The sequence below is a fragment of the Panicum virgatum genome, chromosome 5K, assembly GCF_016808335.1.
Source record: "Panicum virgatum strain AP13 chromosome 5K, P.virgatum_v5, whole genome shotgun sequence".
NCBI lineage: Eukaryota > Viridiplantae > Streptophyta > Magnoliopsida > Poales > Poaceae > Panicum > Panicum virgatum.
In genome coordinates this window covers 48,639,238-48,664,203 of record NC_053140.1, presented here as the reverse complement: position 1 = coordinate 48,664,203, position 24,966 = coordinate 48,639,238, and the positions used below count along the sequence as shown (strand labels likewise).

Sequence of the window (24,966 nt, the reverse complement as noted above, 5' to 3'; positions counted from 1 at the left end):
TAGCTTAATTAATACTGGGCGACCTCGAGGCATTGGAAAGTGAAATAGATGAGGCCGGATAAAAACAGAAATAGATAAAGGTCACCGCCCACCAGTCCAGCAGCACGTCTCGGCTTCTGCGACGCGATGGCTAGCAGCCACGCGCGCGACAAATAGAATTGCCCCCCCCCCCCCCTAATCCGCATGCTGGGGCCCGGCGTCGCCCGCCTCCTTTTGCCGCGGCCGTCGCTTTTCCCAAGGCCGCCGACCCCGACCCAACAAAGTGGCGGCCAGAAGAAAACTCGGCAGAGCATCTCGCTCGGAAAAAAACTACCACGACCCCATCCATTCCGTTCCACCGCGCGCACCGATCGCGGCGGCGGCGGCATCAGGAGCGGCCGCGATGGGGAAGGGGCCGTCGTCGCGGGCGGCGTCGCGGCACCATCAGTTCCGCGCGCGTGCCAAGACCCGCGTGGACGACCTCCAGGAGATGTTCTCGGGCCTCCAGTCCGCGCGAAAGGACTCCCGCCCGGCCGACGCCGCCGTCCTCGAGGCGCAGCTGCAGCAGATGCTCCGGGAGTGGCGCTCCGAGCTCAGCGCTCCCTCCCCGGCCTCCTCTCTCCAGGTACACGTCCTTTCGCTAATTCGCTTCCTCCGATCATTTTCGCCTCCACCTTTTTGGGCATCTTTTTGTTGCGTCGCTGATGTTTTGGTTCGGTGGCTGTGATTGACGGCAGGGCAACACCAGGGAGCTGTCGGATCCGCCATCGGAGACTCTGCGATTGCTGCAGCTGGCGACGGCCGATGAGGAGGACGACGCCACGAGCAAGCTGGTCGAGCAGCAGCAGCAGCAGCAGCCCCCTCCCCCGCCCCCGCCCCCAGCCAACCAGAGCCAGGGGCACGCGCTGGGATGCCAGGACCTGAAGCCGGAGCCGCGCGAGGAAGAAGTTGACATCGCAGTGGCGCAGCCACAGCCGCAGCTGCTGGGTCAGGGGGTTCTGCCTAATGGTGCTCCTGCCGCGGCTGCTGTGTTCCATGATCAGGTATAGTTTATTACTCCTTGTTTGCTGTATGCAAGGTCGAACATTTTTGTTGATCTTAGTGGAATGCCGAGCTATCGATCTTATGAATAAAACTGCTGGTGTGGTGCTAGGATTTGTGGTTGAGTGTGATCATGTGTCAGACGATTTTGTTGGACTTATCTACTTCGTACTCGTACAGATGCCCATGTGGTCTGTCTCATTGTGTGCTTTTAGTTGGGTTGGTGTGATCTGCAAGCACCTACCCCTCACTAAAACATCTGTTGGTCCTTTCTGCGTCTTTGGGGATAAATTTTGCTGGACATATGTGCCTACCCTCTGCGTTCTGTTTTCGAGACAATGGGACAGGTTCTCCTGTTCTTCAATATGATGGGAACTCTGGATTTAGATGGAAGTTTTCAGTGGGTTTCATATTGATCTAAGTCTTTCATTTTGTAATGTAAAAGGAAGGTTACAATTCGTGAGAAGAGTTCAAGTTTATGTCTCTGTCTCTGGTGTATCGTTGAACTCACTTCTTGGGGGCTCAGGTTTCCTTTGTCCCTTGTGCATGCTAGATTGCTAGTGCCTTCTGATTTGGATCATATCTAGATGGAATTTAAGTTGATTGGCTCATTCTGTTACTTCTTATCACTTGATTCATTGTTGAGTAGAAGTTTATGGATATAACACTACGCTTTCCATCCCATTATTGACAACATTGTGGCTCCACGAGCTGCATAATTCCATCTATTTTGTCTTGAGCCCACCTATGCTTGTTTACCATTTCCGTCTATAGTATCAAATCTATACTAGGAGATCTTCTATGCTCTAAATGCTTATGGAGATATTGAATTGTTCAGTGAAATGCCATTTGTTATCTATTTCGAATATTTTAGGATGACCTCTATAAAAGTCACTGAAATATAACACCATTGGTTATTTTACCATCGTGAGATAGGTGCTGTTAATCTGGGCAGTCATTTTCTCGTGCGTTCTAATTATGCTAACACCCGTTGTACTGTATACACCATGTTTCTTAACTTTGTGATACGTTTTTTTTTTAGATAATGGAACTCTGTGATATGTGACTGCTAACTCAATGTGGGACTAGCCTGGATTGTTGAAACTTGAGCTGTATGGAAGCAGTAGTGTACACTGTACTGTCAGGAAAATGAATGGAGTTGCTAGAAGGCGTGCTGTCGAATTCACCATGATCCTTTGTGACGTCTAAAAATCAAGTGAATGTTTGGAATAGGGATCTAGTGAGCTATGCACGTGATAATTATTGGGACATATTGTGTTTTCAATTGATTTTTTTATTTCTTAGAAAAACTGTAGTTTTTAGAGCTGAAAAGGGACTAAACCTGTGAATTTAATATTATTAAAGGGGCAGAGTGCAAACCTACTATGACACAAGTTTACTATTGTTTGTGAACACTAAATTTGAGCAAAGCACTTCTATTTTACCACCATCATTAGATTAGAGGGTCGTCACCTCTTGTGCTTACCTCAGCAGAAATGCTTTATCTGAATAATGCTAGACAAACTGTCTGCTTTGGTGTGTGCGCGCGCGCGCGCCTGTAGCAGCGCCGGCTGGTGTTGGGGGTTATAGTACACAGTAAGAAGCTCTTGGAAGGTGAGCCTGTAGCAGTGCCGGCAGGTGTTGGGGGTTATAGTACACAGTAAGAAGCTCTTGGAAGGCTGTGAGGTTGACAAAGAACATGAGTACCTGACATTGGGGGTGGCGACCAAGCTAGGTTGGGTAAGCCTAGGGGCCATAGCCCATAGAAGCTAGGATCATGAGAGAACCAGGGAAAATTAGAGTTGATTGGTCCTTTTCTTTTAATTATCTCATTTTTTTATAACAATCAACTAATCTCTATCAAAGTTCCTAAGTCACTAGCAGTGTCATATTTTGCATGATTTTATTAATCCATAACAATTTATTAGCATAATATTTAGCAGTGAATTTTAGATGGTAGATGCCTACTATTTTTTTCTCCTTGAGTATCATTTCTATAATAAGTTGACTAATTTTAGTAATTAGTGATTCTAATGCTAATACAAGTATAAAAAGCTTTACAATTTCTAGAGAACTAGAACCACAGGAAAAAAAATTAAATGAGTATAAAGTTTCGCTTATAGGCAAGAGGTCAATAGCGACTAGTGTATGCAGCATGCGATGGCCGATGGATATCGGAAATGATGGGGGTCTATATATTTCTATTGTCTTTTGTATGCAGCATGCAATGGATATTGGAAATGGTGGGGGTCAGTATATTTCTCTTGTCTTTTTTGAAGTAAACAACATCATTCTGCTTCCCAATTGCGTACAAGGAAGCTTTGCTACTGTCTTGGTAGGCTAGTATAACACTCATTTTGATTTTCCGCTGCCTGTTGTTTAGCTTTCTTATGTATATCCTTAGCATTGTAAATACTAACACTTAGTCCTTGATGTTGTATCATTTAGCTGCTATGTACTGCTTTATAAGTAATTCTAGGGCGCACATAATTGGCACACTCGTTGATGTTGCTTGTGACGTTACCTTTCTGCCATTTACGTTCCAAATTCAAATTTGATGGAGTAATGCTAAGTTTAATAAGTTTTCACCTTATCCTCGCAGATGTACTATGTGAATCAGGAGCTTACGGTTGAGGATTTTCTTTATGATGATGATTACAAGATAAACCTTTCTGGGTCTAATCCTGATGTTCTCAATAACCTGGAAGGGATTGGTCAGCTGGAATTCCCACAGTTCAATTTTCCGCAAGAGTTACCCCCTAATGTTTATCTTGACATGAGTAACTGTGGACAGAGTACCGGGGATGTTTTCCTGCACATGTCAGATTTGCTCACAACAATGACTCCAGCACCTTCGGCATTCCTGAGGCCAAAGTGTGCTCTCTGGGACTGCCCCAGGCCTGCTATCGGATCAGAAAGATGGCATGATTATTGCAGCATGTATCATGCTGATTTAGCTGTGAAGGAAGAGGGCCCTCCAGGTACAATGCCTGTGATCCGTCCAAGAGGCATTGATCTGAAAGATGGTCCCCTGTTTGCTGCTCTTAGTGCAAAAATCCAAGGAAAACATGTTGGGATTCCTATCTGTGAAGGAGCTGCAACTGCAAAGTCCCCGTGGAATGCACCTGGTTAGCGTCTCCATAACATGCGTCTTCACATGGTACTAATAAATGTTTTTACTAATTGTTAGCTCATCTGTATCATTGCAGAACTTTTCGATCTCTACATTTTTGAAGGTGAATCTATCAGAGAATGGTTGTTTTTTGACAAACCAAGGAGGGCATTTGATAGTGGAAATCGAAAGCAACGTTCCTTGCCAGATTACAATGGCCGTGGTTGGCATGAATCAAGGAAGCAGGTGATGAAGGACTTTGGGGGTCTGAAGAGGTCCTATTACATGGATCCACAGCCATCCAACAGCTATGAATGGCATCTCTATGAATACGAGATCAATGACTGTGATGCTTTTGCCTTATACCGGCTTGAGTTCAAATCTTCAGATGCAAAGAAGAATGCTAAATCAAAAGTAGCTTGTAATCCACTGAGTGAAATTCAGCAGCAAATGGTTAGACTCAGTGCAGATAGTCCTGTGGACACCAAACGGACAGCCCGGGGTAGGACAAAGGCTAACCCGATAGATGTCAGTACTAACATCTATTCAGTTCCAAACACCACGGTTCAAGCTAATGTTCCAAATGCTTACCAGCCAGTGTCAGAAGCGCACCAGATGACATATTTGAACGGCAGTGTCGTTTATGGACCTCATCTGCCGTATGGTTACTCGGCTGAAAGAGGTGACTTCTATTGGAACTCGAATGATGGGACATGAACCGACAGTCACATTTGATTTATGGCATATTGCACCTTCGATTTCTAACACTACGAGCTATGATTATTGGGTCTACTCTATTAGCATGACCCCCACCCCGATCTTCTTGTAATTGTATCTGGCCCAATCTACAGGAGACCTCTCTGAAACAAGGGATGTCAATGCTGCAGTTCCCTTTTCTGCAGTAACTTTGACTGTGTAATAGAGCTTATAGTATCATGAAAATAGCATCTTGGTGCGCAGTCGTATGAAAGATAAATCTCATGGTTTGGTAGACGAGTAACCTTTGTGTGGGCATATCAGTCATCAGTCCTGTTGTTTATGCATGAATCATGATGCTATTCTGAGCCTGGGTGCAAGGTTTATCATGAAAACTCTCTGTGGTATTTTGCAGGTTCGCAAACTTGTTTTGACATTTAGCATAACTTGTCGTAGCAACAGAGGCACATATGACAGAAGTATCAATCGCTGAATAGTCTTGTTCAGAGTGCTGGAGGTCTGATGCCAAACTGGCCAATAGTTTTGCTTCTGGTGCTGCAGCAGTGGCCAGCGGCTGACGCCAAACTAGTGAAACTTACCATTGATCTCGTACCGGGCCGTCAAAGAGTTCGTCATGGATGTATGGTCCCAGCTGTCATAGCTCTGAAAGAGAAGTTATTCCCTGTCCATCTTTCGACGACACCCAAAAGATTCGGGGTGAGAATGTGAGATCGTTACGCTTCGAAAGAGAGATAGCACGACCACATATGTGTCACGGTCTTAGATGCTCGTAAAAAAAGTGGTGGGATGCTATATCGTTTCCGGCAAAAAACAGGCTGATTAACCTTTTCTTTTTAGATTGACGGCTGATTTTCTTTCTCTTTTTTTTTGAAACGAGCTGATTATCTTTCTCACCGCAAAATAAAAGAAATTCGAAAGACTTATCCTCACCTGCCACGCGAGGGGTCTTATCTATTATTGATGCACTCGTCGAGCCAAAATTTGCTAAAATAAACTACAATATCATGCCATGTAAAATAAGCTAAGCGACATGCCACACAATTATTATTTGGTAAAAAAATATCATTAGATATCTACTTGCATGCCTGATTAACTGTGTTAACCGGTTAACCCTACTCCTCTGTCACGTTCTTTTCACGAGTCTACAGACGGAGGAGGTATTTTGCAAGCAGAGGCCGTGAGCACGCGGCCTTCGCAGACCGAGCCAAACGGAAACGGGGCCGGGCGAGTCGGCTTGTCAACAAAGTCAACTGGCTACCACTCCGTCTCGCGCGCCACCGCACGTCCGCACCGCACCCGCACCCGCACCCGGCCACCCCCACCCGGTTCCCGGCCTGTGGCTGGCTGGAGGGCCGAGCCGCCGAGCTCCCCCCGTTCCCCTCGCCTAGATTCCCAGCCCACCAGGCAGGCAGGCACCAGTGCTAAAAGAGGTAGGGTTTCCGATTCCTTCCGCGGTTCAGTGCCCCCACACCCCGCGTGCAGCTTAGGCGAACCCCTCCGCTCCTTCCGCCGCGCTCTCCTCTCTACCTGCGCCCGCCGCCGCCGCCATGGGGAGGGGAAAGTTCAAGGGAAAGCCCACCGGCCGCCGCAACTTCTCCACGCCCGAGGAGATCGGTAACGACGCGTCCGCCCCCCCCCCCCTGTCTCGTCTGGTTTGTGTGGGATTCGAATTCATCTCTGGAGCTCGCCACGGGGTTTGCCTCCGTGCCGAGGCGGCTGCTTGATCTGATGTCTCCGGCGCGAGGTGGTTTTCTGACCGGGCTTGCGTGGTCGAGCAGAATTCGGACCTTACGGGTAGCTTGTTGCCACTTTGGGTTGTGATGCTTTTAGTCGGCGCTGCGGGGTTTTCATGGGATCTATGGTGTATATCGGATCGCTGAAGGAAGGGGATTCGTTGATCTAGCTGTTCGATTTAGAAGCTCAGGGCACCTGTTTATACACTCCGTTTGGTTTGGGTACATAATCCTTTTTCGAAAGGTTTAGTTGCTTTCTTCATCCAATGATGCAGTGGAGCAACTCGAATACTTGGTACTATTCTCCTGTTGATTCAACAGCATCTTTTATTCTGTATATTCACTGTCAGAGATCTTCACGTAAAAGGGTTTGTGTGAAGTTTAAACGCAGTGAGAAATCAATTAGCACACTCTATCTGGCCTCAGATAAAACTCTTCAGCGGCTGGGTACATGAAAGAAATGCTACACTAAACCTCTTCCCATATGGATTTTCTCTCTCGTTGTTTTTGACTTATTATATGGATGGTTATATTTCCTGTGGATATCCTACTAACATCATTTTTTCGGCCTATTTCTGATAATCGTTTTTCCCTCCAAATAATTGCAGCTGCTGGTACTTCAGGTCGTCCGCGCACCTTTAAGAAGGTCAGTATAATTCATTGAATTAGTTCCATCCACACGTTTACTTTTATAGTTTCATTCATTCTGACCCTTCAACGCTCCTACGAATCAAAAATTATTTCTACACTAAACCATGGAAGTGTTAGACATTCTTTGTAGTTGAGCTGTTTTTATAGTTTTGAACTTTTGATGATGCTAGCACAACTTAGCTATTGCATTTGCACAATCTAATGCATGCATAAAAAATCAATATCAAATTTGGTTTCTGTAAATTATTTGTTGAATTACTGGAATCTAATAACTCTATAAAGTATGCAAATATATGGTTTGAGGTCTGTCCTGATCACTTGATCAGTATTTGTTGAGCTGTATCACTGACATCAATGTCATCACAAAAGTTTTCTCAGCTAGGTCAATCACTGATTTAAAAGTTATTTAGGCTCAGTTTGGATCACCTAGGACTAATGACTAAACATTAGGTAACTAAACTTTAGTCCATGCCTGTTTGGATTCATGGACTAAACTTTAGGTGGAAAACCATTTGAAACACATAAATGGGTGAAACTAAACTTTAGTTTGAATTAGGTGGGTTCTATGGACCAATGGACTAAACTTTAGTTGGGATGAAACCAAACTTTAGTCCACCTGTTTGGATCACCTAATGGACTAAACTTTAGGCCTAAAGTTTAGTCCATGGATCCAAACAGGTCCTTAGTTGGACACAGTAACTACCTAGCTGCAAAATTGATTTGTAACAGTTGATTTGTATTGAAAATTAAATAGAAGGAGGAAGAGGAAGAGGAGGAAGAGGAAGAAAGAGAAGAATCTGAAGACGAGTCTGATGATAAGCCTGTAAGGACTTTCAAATCCAGCTAACTCATGTGCATGCTTTGTTTGTAATGATCTCACATGCTATATGATATTCCCAGAAAAATAAAGGTACCGAAGGTATTATTCAGATCGAAAATCCAAACTTGGTGAAAGCGAAAAATATTAAAGCCAAGGAAGTTGATGTAAGTTGCTGGCTGCTGGTACCATTTTGTTTTTTTTCTAATCTTCATATCACCATGCTTTTAGGAGGAAAAAATTCATGGATGTCTTTCCATGGCAAGGCTGGTATCATAAGTTCCCCAGTTTTTTCTAACCTATGTTGTCTTATCACCATTTTGTTTTTTTTTCTAATCTTCATATCACCATGCTATTTTTAATCTTGTATAGTCATGAAGGAAATCCCGTGATATGTTGTCCTGCTGGATTTGACTTCCACAATACTTTTTCCATGTATAGCTAATTGTTGTAGTTAGCACTTTTGCTGCCTTAGTCATGTTCTATTACTTGAATAATTTTTGTCCATAAGCAGCTAACTAAGCTTTCATTGTGCAGCTTGGGAGAACAACTGAACTCTCGAGGCGTGAAAGGTGCACTTTCTTATTGAGCTAAATGTGCCATTTTCTTATTTTTTAACTTAAGACAATAATAGGGTGTTTGGTTTATGGGACGGTCCATCATCTAACACTCCTTGCATTTTTGTTTGGTTTCTGGAATGGAATGGGTTAATCCATGACCACCCCACAAGCGTATGATTAGCTTAGCCATGAGGAATGGGCTAATCCTAGCAAAATTCATGGGATGGATTCATGGACCACCTCATCTAGCATGATTGGGTTCCTCAACCCAAACATCCCCTAAGTTTGTGTTTTGATATTTTCACTACATTTTCCTGTTATATCTATTTCTTGCATTGTCATTTGGCATGAGAACTGCTAATCAAAGCCTGTGGGTAGTGCAAAAATAAAGTATGCAATTGATAGCGGATGAATCTTGCCTGTACCCGCTAATTGAAAACGTATTGATGGATGGCCGGGAGGAGCTCACTGTCTTTAAACATGTTTGTCTACAAAACCTTTTGGGTTCATCGACTCTATTTTCATGTTATCATGTTCATTCTGTAGAGAGGAACTTGAGAAACAAAAAGCTCACGAACGTTATATGAAGCTTCAGGAGCAAGGAAAAACAGAACAAGCACGGAAGGATTTGGGTGAGAACTCTTAAGCTTTCTGATACTCTTCTTACTGGTAACTATTGATAATAATTTGAATAAGTATTAACATTCATCTGATGCTAGCAATGACCAGTGTTAAACTTTTCACAGTGACTAATGTAGTAATTGTGTGCAATACAGGTGAAGGGATCAATATCAATACTAACAAAATAAACAATCATGTAATGGTTCACCTTACTTTAAGCCAGGCTATTAGATCTCACTTTTAGTTAGGTTTTAAGCATAAAATTATTTCATTTGGTTAGTAGTGGTTTTGTGGCTGTAATTTCCACCTGAAATTTAACTTACGAACTAAAGCTGTTTCCCCTTGAATGTTCTGCACTTGTGGAATATGATGGTTACCTCTTCATGTACCAAATATTTTTGAAGCTAAGATACACCCTGCCGTTAAATGTTGTCCTGTTATTTCTGTCCAGCTGTCCAGAGTTCTTGGCATATGTAAAGTCATCTAAGATGTGTGCAATCTCATCAAGTGTTATTGTTACTGAAACACTGTTCTTGAATGTCAAATAGCCGTAACCCACCCTTATAATTCTGTGAATGCAGATCGTCTTGCTTTAATAAGACAACAAAGGGCTGATGCTGCAAAGAAACGTGAAGAGGAGAAAGCTGGTACACCCCTTGCTATTTTTTTATCCTCTTCATTCATGCTCTTAAATTTTGTTCTTTAGCAAGTGGTTGGTCACAAATCTAGAATATTTCTACTTGAAATCTTATTTGTATGCTTTATATGGATATTTATGCTTGATTTGCCCAACAATTGGTACCTTTTGGTACATACACTAGTTTCATTGACACGCATTTCATATTTCTTGAGCTCAACAAAGTCTTGGCTTTCTCCATCTGCATAACAGATAGAAACTCATTCATTTGTTGATCATGGCATGCACTAAATTTTATCCAATTCGTGGCAGCCAAGGAGCAGAGGAAGTCCGAGGCGCGGAAGTAACTGCAATAATTATGGACATGAAGGCATGAGCTGCGTTGGTTGGATATTTATTTCTAATGCATCTGTTATCACTTAAACTCGGTCCCTTTTCTATATTACCATAAAATGTGCATTGACAGCAGTAACGTATTGTGGTCATGGCTTGCTGTAAACTTTTAGCTTTGGCAAAATTGAAATGTAGTAAGACGAGCTTGTGCAAAATTTGCTCCTTTTTTTCCTGTCGAGTCGATGCTGGTGAAATGATGGGCGGGCGTCATCCAGTATCCCAAAAACTTCGCCGCAAAGCTAGAAATAATCGAACTCGTCTGGGCTTCTTAAAAGAAGAGCTATAGAGGGACAGCTCGCACGATACTAGCGAGGTTTCCACGCCCACCACGGGGCTCCTGCGTGCTGCCATACTGCGTACTATGATGTGTTAGCTCACTGCAGCGCACCACTTGAAGCAACGAAATACATGACCTAGTAGAACTACAAATCAAGGCCAATCGGTTCCCGTCCCTTTCGACATCTGCAACGAACCGCTTGAAAAAAAAAAACACATACATTGAAAGCTGGCACAGCGGCACTGGTTTGTCAGCAGATTCGTGATTGCAGGCGAATAGATATTCATTGACAGGAGAGTACGGCACGAAGCGTAATGTTAGATGAGTTTCTATGTATTTTCGATATGTTTCAATGTAAAACCACAGCAAATGCTTCACGGCAACCAACGTGCAAAACATGAAATGCACGTTGGTTTCGGTCCCCTCCGCATAGGGGAGCTAAGTGTGGTCTTGAAAACTAAAGGATGAAAAACAGCAGCACTACCAAAAAAAAAAGGGAAATAAAAGGAGTAAAGTCGCAGTATCATCTGTATTAGTCAATGCTGGCGTAGCAAAATTATTGGTTACAGATTTATTTGTTTCCTTGCATCCCTCACTAACACATGCTCAAAATTGTAAACAAAGCAGCCAGTTCAAACAAAATACCTGGACCTGCTTCTTCCCCTTACATTTCTTGAACTTCCAAAGAATACTATACCTTCAGAGTCTTCAGGTGTTTCAAATTTCGCCGTCAAAAAACTATAAATAGATATAATCACCTTAAAGCAAGAATCCTAACCACAGTAGCTCCTAACTTTGGGCTTATTTGTCAGTACTCAACCACATGAAACATCATCCGAATGACCGAATCATATGTGTACTGTGTAAAACCTGAACGAAACTTCCGGCAAAATCTGTGATCTGGTGAAGAACTCTGGTTACACTTGAACATTGAACACCAACCTATACATAAATATGATGTGCCTTTTGGATGGCAAAGCACTGGCAGTGCTCGATGTAATTTGGTGTCACTGGAGCTTTTAAACCATGGGCTTGTTTTTCATCATCTTACGTTTATTGGAATCCAAGTACTTCTTCCGAAGCCGTATGACCTTGGGAGTAACCTGATGAGGCTCAGATGTCAATATAAAGCAGCATAATACTAAATGCCACTTGCTTCAGGAATAAAACTGTAAGATGATTTGGAAACTTGAAAATCGAGGAAGATAACTCATTTCTTTAATGTATAAAAGGATAGGAGTGCTACTCCAGCAAACTAGATTTCCTCTTTGGACCAACCAGCAGTTTCAAGGAATCTCCGATACTAGCAATGTATTGCAGATGTTAGTTTTGTTAAAAAACCCTACCCTTTTAATTCCAAAATGCACATCAGAGCTTATTGATTATTTTCTTTGTTTGAATACTGATGAATATTGTTTAAATGTATGAAACTATAACTCAATTGGCGTGCCTCTGCATAATCATTCCCATTATCTGATAAACTTAACATTGCCTCCTATCCAGCTGCAAGATCTCCATTTGGCACAGCCGGACAGAAATAATACTGCATTCTATCCTAGGCTGCAGGATCTCCATTTCGTTTAGACGTTTAATATCTCACAAATATCAACAATCTACTTTCCTCAATAATTAAGAAATGCTCATGTCCATTTGTTCCATTCATCACAATAGAATCAAAAGCAGAATTGTTTATGGGATTCTTTATTTGAAGAATTAAGAACACAATACTTGCCTCAATGAGCTCATCTGCAGCAACATATCCAATTGCCTCTTCCAAGGTCATCTGCATGGTTCAACAGCTTCTGTAAAGATTGTGTGGTAGCTAGGAACTCTTTTAGAGGATGCCAGAAAAGGACAATGCTACACTTTTCCCCAAACAAACTAATAAAAGCATCAAACATAAGTTTTCCTCTCATCAGATCTCAGACCTGAATGAGTGTGAACCTAGTATCAGATTCATATTGCAATAGCGGGCACTAGAAATTGCATGGCTGATCTATGCACAGTGCACAATTAACTTATTGATCAGGTCTTGCAGTAAAAGATCGAATGAGAACAAACCAATCGAGGTGGAGACAGCCGGACGTTTTCATCCTTCCCAGGGGCTCGGATGTTTGTAAGTTCTTTAGTTCTCACAGGATTCACCTGCCAAAGAGACATTGATTTCAAGTACAGAAAGAAAAAACATAGGTCGGGGTAAATATTTGACTATCTTACCTCAAGATCACTGTCACGTGAGTGCTCACCAACTATCATGCCTTCGTATGCCTTTCAAACAGGAGGAAGAAAGAGGGATCAGTAAACCTCTTAAACCTAGATGGTAAGTTCTCAACAAAATGAAGTATTGTTGTAGTTACCTCTATTCCAGGAGATACAAAGAGGATCCCACGAGCTTCTAAACTCATAAGCGCATGTGAAGTGATAAGTCCCTTACCAACGGATATCTGTATATGAACATAGAGAAATTTGTGTCAGTGTCTACATCATGACAGTTAGCCTATTTATATTCTGCAGAACTCCTTTTTGTTCAGTTGCACTAAATTCTTGGCTAACAGGAGTAACTCATCAACTTTTTATTAAAAAACTGATTCAAGAAGTTATGTAAACATGTTTGGTCAAAAAGAGTACATGAGCCAATAAAAAATTATGAAGCAGAGAGAAATGGCTTTACCAGAACTCCTTTTCTAACACTGCCCAACGGACCTCTGTATTTAGCATACGCTGCAATCACAAGGTCAAATAATAATTAAATCCCAGTTAATAAGCTATAGTGCTATTCATTACAGAATGAATTCGAATTGGTTCAAATGAACGGTCTAACGAAGCCCACAATCAGTGTTGCTCACCTTCTCTATGTCATAACTCGCAACATCATGACATAGATTTAGTTGAACCAAATTGGTAACAGGAAAAACTAAAAGAAACCTGACCGCAAAGTTCCAATGATTCATCAATTCAGAGCTCATTTGTAATCTTTGATTTACGACATTTCAATGAGCTATTCAAGCATTAATTACACACAAAAAAATCTCTGCCAAGTGCTTGCCTATCATTAGAACCTACACGTTAGTAAATGAGCAGGCCAGTCCATAATTTGGCACCATGTTTGGACGACAATAATTCGAGTTCCAGCCATAGCATAGATCAGTTACATACTTGAATGTGATTTAGCACTGAATTAAATTATCAATAGAAATATGGCACCATACCCTGAAAAGCACGGTGCATAAATCCTGTTCCACGTGTAAAGCTGCTGAAAATTCCTTTAACACCCACCAAACCCCTGCATTCCAAAATATACCATTTGATGTTATGCAATCAAAATTGTTCACATATACTCTATAAAGGATAAAGGAAATACCAGAATACCAAACTCATAATGTTAAAATTCAGAACATGGCAACATTATTATTTATTTATTCTCGAAGTCAATGCTATTTACTTATGACATTGTGACATTCTAATTTCTTATGCGGGTAAATCCTACTGGGAAACGGTAGATAGGTATTCTAGAAATACTAGCATGAACAACTTGGGCTAGCAAAACAAAAGTCCACAATGAATTACAGCTACAGGAGCAGTTATTCAGTACAAGTGTACAACATGTGACACAGCATGCTTTTTGATATTCTATGATGTAACCAGTCACTAGCAGAAAATACAAACTTCATGACCTGTCAAGATTCTATGATGTAACCAGTGATTAGCAGAAAATACAAACTACTGACCTAGATGGACAGGTCATGAAGATCCGTGTTCTTCCAGTTGTTCCAGGAACCGGACCCATGTCAACTACTTCACCTTTCCTGTGTGTAAGTGTTTCCATGACAAATCCAACATGCTCTTCATCCACCTACAATATCTCATTGGTATTCAGAATTAAGATTAGAAGAAATGAAGAGAAATTAGCTCGTTCACCCATAGGTTCCAGATTTACACCTCAACAGTTACTTCTTCAATAGGTTCCAACCTTTCTCCCCGCTCTGTTTTATACCTATTTCAAGGGAGAGAAATGAATAAGTCAGCTACAAATTGCTTGCACATGGGGTTCCATGCTGTAAAGAGGAATGAGTAAATTTACCATATAAAAGAAATAAGATATAGAAATGGATATCTAGCTAACTATAGCTTGCTATTACTGGAAAATTTAACTCACATCACTTTTGGGGGTGAAACCGATAGTTCAAATCCCTCGCGCCGCATGTTTTCAATTAATATTCCTGGAAGATACACAGATCATCATTTGGTATGCTTGAGTACACATTGATCTAAGTATAAGGAATTTCAAAAAGAGTTAACTGAAATTCAGCTATACAGTAGAATAGGTGGGATTTCATCAACAAATCAGACCTAACTGAAGCTCTCCTCTTCCTTGAACTTCATATGATTCCGATAATGGTCCAGGGAGAACATTAATTGCCAAGTTTGTTTCGGCCTCTGCCATCAGGCGGTTACCAATTTTTGCTCCAGTTAGCTGTAAAGTAATAGAAAGTAAACCCATATCAGCAGTTGTTTTTGTGTTCATTTAATGTACATTTTTTATTCATTAATGTATGCAATTTTTATACACCTAGCTTTAAAACATTAAACACTAGAATGTTACGAGTACCCTACAAATTAAATTAAGTTCAGTCCAGGCTATCTGTCCATCTTCAGTGAGTACTGAGCAGCATGTGAAGCTGGTCTAAAATAGGTCTTATTGGATCTAAGCCTATAACCAAATGAGGCTGATCACTAGTGTTCCGCTTGGGCAAATGACAACAAGAAGCATCGAGTCCTGACTTAATCTCCAAATTGATGACAAAAAACTGTTAGTAGTTTAGAAAGGCAGGAGGAAGTTTGCTAATGTCAGGCAGCAACAAGAAGTGTGCAAAGCTCTTTGATCTTTTCTGTTTCAGGTCTCAGATTTGCACAGAAGAAAGTAAAAATAATGGGAGCACCATTAAATTCGATGTAGAAGTTACTTACATGAGTGCCATCACGACCAGCCAATGGTGAATCATTCACACCAAATGTCATAGATATTGTGGGAGGATCCAACTCAATTGTAGGCAAAGCAGTCAATACCTAAAAATAGCAATCACTCAATAGATGATAATGCGAAAGGGCGCCAAGTCTGGGTGGGAGTATTAGTAAATTTATGGCAACTGACAAGGTCAAGTAGCCAATCAAGACATAGTACTACCTCTGAATTTGCCACAGTATGTCCAATTGCTGGAGCAGCCAATCCAGCCATTGAAATTATATCGCCAGCCCCTGCAGACTCTACTGTTACCATACTTGTGCCTTTCTTTTTCATGAGTTTGATAACCTAAATTATTTTTCATCAGAAAGACAATTAACACATACTGAAGGAGAAACGAATGTGGTCAGAATTTAGAAGGAAAAAGTGCATAAAGTTCTGACAAACCTTTCCGTCTTCAATCTTTTGAACTCCATCATCTGTGCTGCGAAGACCATGCACTTTGTCACCAACACGGACAACTCCAGATCTTACCCTCCCAGTGAGTATTCGTCCTAGATAAAAATCACGTTCCATCATGGAAACCTGTGAAAGAAAAAGTGAATTACAACCTCCAAAGTCCAAAGTGAGATTTTACAATGACCAATTCATGTGTTTAGTTGGGAGCATTCCTGCATGGGACCGGGCCCTTGGTGTGGAAATGACATTTTAAAGGTAAGGTTCCCTAGCAGTACCACTTTGGTTAATTTATTGGGAATAGGGTTTGTTAATCGGTGATTGGGTTCATGATTGGAACTAATATCCAAATATGCAATAATATTACAAAGAGAAAAGAAAGGGGAAATTGCAAAGAAAAGAAGGCAACAATAGTTAAAGGCCCAGCCCGTCAATTCAGCCCATGTTACTCTTAATCATTCCAACCGTAGCAGCACAATGCATGACTGTACAAGGCTACAAGCTCTCTTTCTTCACATCATCCAGCCCCACCAATCTTTCGCTTGTCTCCCTCAAACTCCCACAAGACTAAAGCTACTGCTGTCACCTGTTAGTTGGTCATGCAACTCAAATTTTGTGACATGCTCCAACATCCTTCCCACCACTCACGCTTTCCTGCTGTTTCACAGGCTCCCAACACCTTGCTTTCCAGCCACTGCCTGTGTGCTCTTGCCTTTGTTGCACTCTCCCGCTACCACAAAGCCATGCTGTAAGACGGAGTTCAAGACGAAAGCTGTGAGGATGGTATAGCCTTGGTGTCCTGTGTTGGAAGCTCTCTTGCTCACTGGACAATGGACATACACGCACAAACAAGTAGTCTTGCTGATAGGTTATAGTGCTGCAATGGCTGCTGCTTCATTTGCACTGCTTCATATTTATAGTACACAAAGTCAGTTGATGTAAGTCGGTTTGCTGTTGCAAACCAGACAGCTACTTGCTAGTGCTGCTAGTTTGTACATTAGCAGGGAAAAGCTAACTTGGCTTCTAGCTACACTAAGTAAACTTCTTGCTTAGGAACATCAGCAGCCTACCAATTTGCTGGTCCTCATGCACCAAGTGAGCTACTGAGCTGCTATTCATCCTTGCAAAATATGCAGCTCTGATCTGCAGATATGGTGCTCAAGCACAAGACTCACCTATCACTCAGTTTCTCTTTTTTTCATTTGTTTGGGTTCACTCAGACTTCGCATGCCACGCGCCATTTCCGAGAGATTCAGTTGACTCCTTGTTCGTGGCCTCCCCACAAGATTCTGGTTACTATGACTTATCCTTCTACAGCTCGGTTATTCTTTATTGATCCTGTCCTTAACCATAGTGACCATGAACCCAGGTTCAACTGGGTCAAGATCAGGGTTGTGGGACATGGGCAACAGTTAATGATAGTCAAAGAGTGATGGATGTGTATTTGGGATGCTAGCTTGGAATGTGGGCCATGAGCTATCCTGAGAGCATCTTGACAGTACTACCCTCCTCCCATCCACCTGCCCCAAACCCAGTCACCCTCCCATTGTTAATGCTGTCCTCTCAACAGGCAGGAACCCAAGTAGCGATTAAGATTACTGGTGACAGTAAATGGGATGCCAAATTGGCGTCATGGTGGCATTAAAGCGAATGTGTTAAGAATGAAAGGCGTGCTTTTTCTTCTATTAGAAAAATCAAACAGAATTCATATGAATAAAGACATCTCCTTAACGGGCAGTGATCCTACCATATGCATAATTGGGGATGGAATTGAAGAATGAAAAAAGAAATTGAAAATACACATCTCAAACAATATCAAATATACTAACCAACATTTGGAATGGGGCCTCAAGATCAGCTTTTGGTGAAGGAACATGCTGTACAATGGAATCGAGCAACGAAGACATATTCTTTGCATTATCAGGAGGGTTCTTGGTGAAAGTTAAGGAAGCCCACCCTTCTTTAGCGGATGCATAAAGAACTGGGAAATCTAACTGTTCTTCTGCAAAATCCAAACAAAAGAAGGTCACAAAAAGAAAAGAAAGAACTTCAAATAAACCAAATTGAAGAGCAGGACTGCACCTGTAGCACCAAGGTTTGCAAAAAGATCAAAAACCAAGCTCTCTACCTCATTGCAGGTTTCTTCAGAAACTGTTTGATGCAGCATAAAAGGGTTACTAAAATCTGAAGTACCAGGAACCTGTAGAAGGTAATAATTTTGAATAGCATTGTTTCATCTAATTGAAAGCAAGTCTATGTATTGCATCAATTTCAGCTTCCAAATAAACTTTTGGCTAACAGAACCAAGAATATTTAATTTATGGCCCAAGCAAAACCATTTAAAGAAAATTATGGTCCAATCATTTTAATTTACTAAATGAATTTAACATAATATACATTTTACAGATATTACCGAAAGAACCTAATTTTCTAGTGACTCCTGTTGGGGAAACAATCTTGAAGCATCTACATCGTACTTGTCTTCCCCTTGCATTATTTAAATCAAAGCTTTTTCAGTTTAGATGTCATGCAGTCTGCATTTAGTCGTATTACACAAAGTAGATGGAAATGCTCACCTTAAGACTATTATCAATTAGGTTACTTGAACAAACCAGTACAAATCAAAGATGCAGTTCCATTTTAAATAAGATGATGAACACTAACAGATTTCTCTGTAAAAAGAAATTATCATTTTGTTGTGCCTTTAACCTGATTGATTGCGCTCAGAAAATACTATCAAAATAACTTTAACATCTGATAGTGAGCAGACCTGAAGGCCTATCAACCTTGTTGAGGAGGAGAATTGGACGCAAGCCATACTTCAAGGCCTTTGAAAGCACAAATTTAGTTTGGGCTAAGGGTCCCTCTCCAGCATCAACAACCAAGACAGCTCCTTCCACCATTCCCACAACTCGTTCAACCTGCAAAACAAATAGACAATAATAATGTTGTACATTGCACCAAAATCGCTGGTTGAGTTGACTCCGGACTCTCTCTTTTTTTTTGGGGGGGGGGGCGTCTGAATTGGACAATCCACCATTTAGGTCCAAATCATAGAAAAGTATATGAGCTGCGCGTACCTCACCGCCAAAATCAGCGTGACCAGGGGTATCAACCATGTTGAGTTCAGTTTCCTTCCAAGAGACAGAAGTGACCTAAAAAATATCAGAATCAGCAAGCAGGGTTACTTAAGATGTTGCATGGCATGTTTTATATGGCAAGAAGCAAGCCAGCCTTTGAAAATACAACAATACTTCACTACAGCAATTAATGCTAGAGATTATGAGTGCCCAATTGGCCAATTTCCACATGAACTGTCCAAGCATGTTTATCACCCAGACTATGCAGATATGTTGGTTCAAATTAATCTTGCATATATTATGGTAAAACATAAAAACTAGCTCGGTATGCTAGATATTACATGGGATAGCTGACATGTCAAAGTTGTATTATCAACAGGTTAGATTAATGCTACATGTTATAAGAGAATACAATATAGTAGACTGGTTTCAATTTTACTCACTTCAAACTACTGAAACATAATTAGTCCCTTTTTTTCCTAAGAAGTGCTTGACTTGATTCTGTGTTTCTGATCCACTAGACACATATGAAAGTACCAGATAATGGTTGTTCATCAAGTTCTTTAAGGTCATGTAAGAATGTTCCGAGCTTGCAGAGATAGCAAGTTGAGTGACATCCACAAGCAAGGAGCAGTTAGTAGACCCTATTCTACATACAGCTTTGATGTCAGACAAATACTTGACCACTATTTTAATTATGAGGCCCTTGTAACTGTTGCACGAAGTGTTGATAATACTGCGACAGTGCAACTTATGTGTCATTGTAACGAGTATGATAATTAAGCCTGAATTTAGGTCAAGAAAATTTGAACAAGACCATTTTGTGGACACATTAGCGAGAGATCAAATGTGAAATGGAATCTGTATAGAAGTAGTGGACAAGAAATGATCTACACACAATGCAGTGTTTTCCAGTAGCAACTTGTCATTCTTTATGCAATAGTATGACAATACCAACTTGTCACTCTATTCTAAATTTACTGCTTGAAGACAAGTAGCCTAACATAAAATCGATGTTGTGCTGTAACTTCCTACTGCTACTCGCAGTTCTCATGGAAACGGGCACAAGGTATTAATAATCAAGCAGAACACACACGTTAGAATAGTCCTTAGGACCAGCCGTCCAGTCGTGACATACTGACAACCATCATCCGACTAATTTGAATTCATCAATCAGTAAACACAACGAACTCAATCAAAGGTCAAAGCATCATTCGAAAGTGCATGTCGACATTGGACAGAGAAGCCAAAATTTGGGAATGGCCTCTGTAACGGATCTCATTTCCCGTCTGCTAATTTATATTAAGGCCCTTGGTTGACACGCGCGCAACTTGTCAAACACAATGGTGATAGAATAAGAATCCCCAGCTCCAGACTCCTTTACGACGCACGCAAGCACGAATCCTGCGAGATGTGTTACCAACCTTGGAGGCAATGGTGATGCCGCGCTCGCGCTCGAGGCTGATGGAGTCCATGGCGCGCTCGTGGGGGATATCGGCCCCGCACTGCCTCAGCAGCCGGTCCATGAGCGTAGTCTTCCCGTGGTCGACGTGGGCTATCACCGCCACGTTGCGGATGCGGGACGGGTCCATGACGCCGCTGGGTGTTAAACCAGGCGAGGCAGCGGTGGACGCCGCCGCGGAGGAGTAGAGCCGGCGCAGGAGGGATGACCCCAGCGCCGATGGGGACGAAGCATGGGAGAGCGAGTGGGTGTGTGCCCGGCTCGCCGACGAGCGGAGACCGCGGAGCAGGAGGGCTGCCGCCATCTCGTTCGCGGCGGCGGCGGCGGCAGCGGCAGCGGGGAAAGGGTGGCTCGTGATATTTTTGCGGGGTCGGGAGCGGAAAAGCCCACGCCGCCCCGCAGCAGCTCGAGGGTTTTATTCGGGCTTCAGAAGGCCCACTCGAGACCTGTGTTGGGGAAATTTTTTCTTTTTTATATTTAAAAAAATTAAAATTTCAAAAATATATGTCGGTTTTGGAAAATTTCAAAAATATACCCCGGTCGCCCTATAGGGGCGATAGAGCTCAAATGTAATTTTTTTTCTTCAAATTTGCAACGAAGTTCCTGGAGAGAAAAAAAGAGGGGGCCTGTCGCCCACCCCAAGGGCGACAGGCCCCTGTCGCCCGTTGGGGGGGCGACAGGATCCTGTGTTTGGCCAACAAAGCCTATTGAATTGCATAAAATTCCTCAAACGTCCGAAGATTTACTGTGATATATTTGCAGAAGGATTTGGAAATCGAGTTCGAATTATCATGAAATTTACGGAAGGTGTCGGATGTCAATTTTGGTGGGTGATGCGGCCTCTAAAGGATGACACTAGAGAAACTACTTTTCATGTGATTTCGAACTATAAACTTTTTTGTCAGCGCGGATGTCTGGTAGATGCAGATTTCATGTTGATTTACACAAACCTATAATGATTAGAAACTAAAAACGAGGTCTCGAAGTAATTCGGACGATTTCGATTATCATTTATTTGTACTTATTAGTTACTTCTACCAATAGAGCTTAGAAGTTTGAAGTAATAATTTCTTGGTTGATTGTATCCTTAACCATTTCTCTTTTTTTTTACACGAGGAACTCAACATGAATCCACTAATTGCTGCTGCTTCCGTTATTGCTTAAACCCTGGCCACCATTCGCCGCCATTCCCTTTGTCATTTGAGCCTAAAAATTCAGAAAAAAGAGAGGGGTGAGGAGAAGAAAAGCGGCGAAGCTCTGCCGAATTGCGTACTCCTGATCTACAGGTAACTTAAAAGCACACATGTAATTAATATAACGATAATAAATAAGAACTAAGAAATGTATTACGTAATGTGAACCACCAAATTTTACATCATAATACAACGATAATGAAACACACATCACACATGCAGTGGCATGTCAGAACCCGTTGCAAACTACGGTAAACAGATTCCGGACTAACCTAACATGCCTTAGGTAATTTAAAAAAAACAGAATAAACACAATGATACAGCATGTCACTAGTACTAGGGTAGTCCTAGTAGCCGTACCCCCACGTAGCAAACTGTGTTGAGCCTTCTCCGCAGTATCCACCCATTGCAGGTGGTGCAGGCGGTGGTGCCGGAGGCGCATGGCCCTTCTTCTTGTGACAAGGGCAGTTGCAGTATGGAATAGTGCATGGTTCATCCTGTGAAACGGCTGCATTGCTGATATCATCAACTTCGTCGTCTTTGTTACCCTCGCTCACTTCCTCATAATGGTTCACCTTACATTCCAGATCAAAGATTTTTATCTGGAGGTACTCGATGAACTCCTGAACAGAATCAATTGGTGCAGGATCTACCCACCTAGTAAAACCACAGTTTTCTGGTGCATCGGAAGACTGCAAAACAAATTCTATGTAAGGTGTCTCATTGAAAATAAAGAAATGAAACAACCGAGTATTACCCATGCATGTGGACATTTAAAGAAACGCCGACTGCCATCCATCCCGTCGGTGCACATCTGCACTAAGCAGTCCTCACCATGTCTGCATTTTGACCACGGTTCTCTACGGTTATCGTATTGTCGAAGAGGAGTTTCATTGGTAAATTCACTCTTGTGCTGTGGCGGAAACTCAAACACTGATTCCGGAAAGGAATCAGGTCCAAGAGGTCACTCCCATATTATGGGGTCTCCCTTTCTTCTCCCTTTTCCTTTCCCAAAACCATAGTAATTCTTCCCGCTAGACCCACCTCCAGACATTGGGTATACAATGAGGTTTGATGTTTGAGTTGTGCTGGGAGTTCACAAACTTGGGAGTATTTATAGGCGCACAAAAGTCTGATACCCGGAGTGTGGAGTGTAAATGCACATAAAAACCTACATGACAACACAGTGAAGAGGCTAGCTGACCTAACACTGAAAAGGCTAGATTCGATTCTCGAAATGACTACTCGATGCATCTCTGTGCATGCAGACTCACAGCACTGCATTACTGCCGCTCGGTCGATCGCGCCTAGATGCCGCCTTCCCCACTACACGCCACAGACCTTCGCTGTAGAATGACAGGTCCGTCGTCCTCGGCAGAGAGACTGCTTTGAAGGTGAGCTGATGTGGTTGCCGTGTTGTCACATCTTTTTGAGATGTTGGAAGAGCACTGCTATTGGGTTGTCGTCTTTTGTCACGTATGTCTGGGCAAAGAATGCGACATTTGGGAAACCCGTGATCGCCGTGCTGAGCAGTGGCAACCTGTGATCTCGTACTCGCAGCTAGATACACTATGGTTCCTATTTTGAGCTATTCGAACTTTTTAGCAGCAGACCCTGATGTATTTCTTAGTTCTTAATTCTTATCGTTATATTAATGTGTGTTTTTTAGTATTCTAGTGACATAAAAAGCTCCGAAAATATTAAAGAAAAGTTCAAAGATTTCATAGACTCCCGGCTACAACTGCAAATTAATGCTAAAGCTACAACACACAGAGTTAAGCTCTCAACTTAAAACACAAACAACTAATTGCAGTGGCATGTGCACGCGACAAGATAATTTCTTGTTGCATCTAAACCTACCATGCCTTATGGAATGTAAAATGCCAGGATTACATGGTACTACTCTACTGAGTGCACCTAGGATATTTGCCCTTCCTAATTGCTTCGGGCCCGGCTTCCTTCGCACGGTGTGCCTTCTCTCGCTTTCTCTCCCTGTCAGCTTCACGTTCGGCCGCCGCCTTACGATCCACCTCCTCCATCCTCTTGCGGATCTCTTCTTGCTCTTTGTTGCGCTTCTCCTCTTGCTGTTCCTCGTGCTTCATTCGGCGCCAACGTTCTGCAGCCCATCTTGCTTTTTGTTCGACAATGTCCTTTGGCTGCTGCGACTGCACGGTGTCGAACCACTGCATAAAATCACAAAGAGGCGGAGGAGACTTTGTCCAACACAAGTTAGAATTATAACTCAATGTTAGGTCAGATAGAAAAATAGCGTATGTTGTCCTGCTACCTTGGCCCGGTCTTTGCCATATCGCTTAGATGGATCATATTCGTAGTTCTCACACATAAAGAACCTCATGCCGTAGTCATCTACTAAAACCTCAGATTACATAAACTTGCATAACGAACCGCAGAAGCACATTGGCACATCAATTCCTTTGGGTACGATGGCTTTACACTTGCTCCACGGAATGTAGGTTGGTCCTGACGAAGATATTGGCGCTATAGTGTGGTGCGCCAAATAACAAACCATAATTTAAGCAATGCACATATCGTATACCAAATCGATGCGTGAAAATATAAGTACTGTTATAATTCTATTGTCTTATACTGCAATATCAATAAGGTACTATCATAATTCTATTCTAATGTATAATTATTTTATTTGAAAAAATCTGTAATAGTACTCAAATTGTAATACTAAACCAGTGTTCTAAAGCACCAAATCTAATTCAGCTAATCTGCTAATTAAATTAAATTGTTATATAATATCAACGAATTTATACGAAAGTTACCGGTAGATCATAAGTGCGGAATTCGGCAGAGCTTCGCTGCTTCCCTTCTTCTCACCCCTCTCTATTTTCTGGATTTTTTGAGGTCAAATGAGAGGAGGGAATGAGGGGGAGGTCTTATATAGGCGGGCTGACCCGGTCGCCCGTGGGGGGGGGCGACAGGACCCCCTGTCGCCCGCAGGAGGGGCGACCGGCCCCCTGGCGGGCCCACTGGCCTGTCGCCCCTGGGGTGGGCGACAGGGGCCTGTCGCCCGTGGGGGGGCGACAGGCCCCCCTTCTTTTTTTTTCTCCAGGGACTTCGTTGCAAATTTGAAGAAAAAAATTACATTTGAGCCTTGTCGCCCCCATAGGGCGACCGGGGTATATTTTTGAAATTTTCCAAAACCGACATATATTTTTGAAATTTTAATTTTTTTTAAATATAAAAAAGAAAAAAATTTCTGTGTGGGGCTGCTTCTAAACCGAAGCCGCCGCCAACCAGTCCT

The 24,966-nt window shown here is 42.3% G+C and overlaps 3 protein-coding genes across 3 annotated transcripts; 2 read left to right on the top strand and 1 right to left on the bottom strand.

The window, feature by feature from the left end:
• The first annotated feature begins 248 nt into the window (after nucleotides 1-248).
• LOC120708065 (transcription factor VOZ1-like) lies at nucleotides 249-5,175 on the top strand. Its single transcript, XM_039993157.1, has 4 exons — nucleotides 249-604; nucleotides 717-1,022; nucleotides 3,623-4,148; nucleotides 4,230-5,175. The coding sequence occupies exons 1-4, from the start codon at nucleotides 383-385 to the stop codon at nucleotides 4,847-4,849; spliced, it is 1,674 nt and encodes a 557-aa protein (XP_039849091.1). The 5' UTR covers nucleotides 249-382; the 3' UTR covers nucleotides 4,850-5,175.
• Nucleotides 5,176-6,210: 1,035 nt separating this feature from the next.
• LOC120708064 (28 kDa heat- and acid-stable phosphoprotein-like) lies at nucleotides 6,211-10,431 on the top strand. The gene is made up of 8 exons (XM_039993156.1): nucleotides 6,211-6,463; nucleotides 7,191-7,228; nucleotides 7,988-8,056; nucleotides 8,134-8,217; nucleotides 8,588-8,622; nucleotides 9,157-9,242; nucleotides 9,813-9,878; nucleotides 10,181-10,431. The coding sequence occupies exons 1-8, from the start codon at nucleotides 6,397-6,399 to the stop codon at nucleotides 10,213-10,215; spliced, it is 480 nt and encodes a 159-aa protein (XP_039849090.1). The 5' UTR covers nucleotides 6,211-6,396; the 3' UTR covers nucleotides 10,216-10,431.
• Nucleotides 10,432-11,039: 608 nt separating this feature from the next.
• On the bottom strand, nucleotides 11,040-20,881 carry LOC120708063 (50S ribosomal subunit assembly factor BipA-like). Its single transcript, XM_039993155.1, has 19 exons — nucleotides 20,462-20,881; nucleotides 19,038-19,112; nucleotides 18,728-18,878; nucleotides 18,040-18,108; nucleotides 17,787-17,959; nucleotides 15,949-16,086; nucleotides 15,724-15,849; nucleotides 15,507-15,605; nucleotides 14,889-15,012; nucleotides 14,695-14,758; nucleotides 14,478-14,532; nucleotides 14,267-14,391; nucleotides 13,748-13,821; nucleotides 13,210-13,259; nucleotides 12,896-12,982; nucleotides 12,756-12,806; nucleotides 12,600-12,683; nucleotides 12,271-12,321; nucleotides 11,040-11,641 (listed from the first exon to the last, which is right to left on the bottom strand). Exons 1-19 carry the CDS (start codon nucleotides 20,801-20,803, stop codon nucleotides 11,558-11,560), a joined length of 2,022 nt encoding a protein of 673 aa, XP_039849089.1. The 5' UTR covers nucleotides 20,804-20,881; the 3' UTR covers nucleotides 11,040-11,557.
• Nucleotides 20,882-24,966: the final 4,085 nt, after the last annotated feature.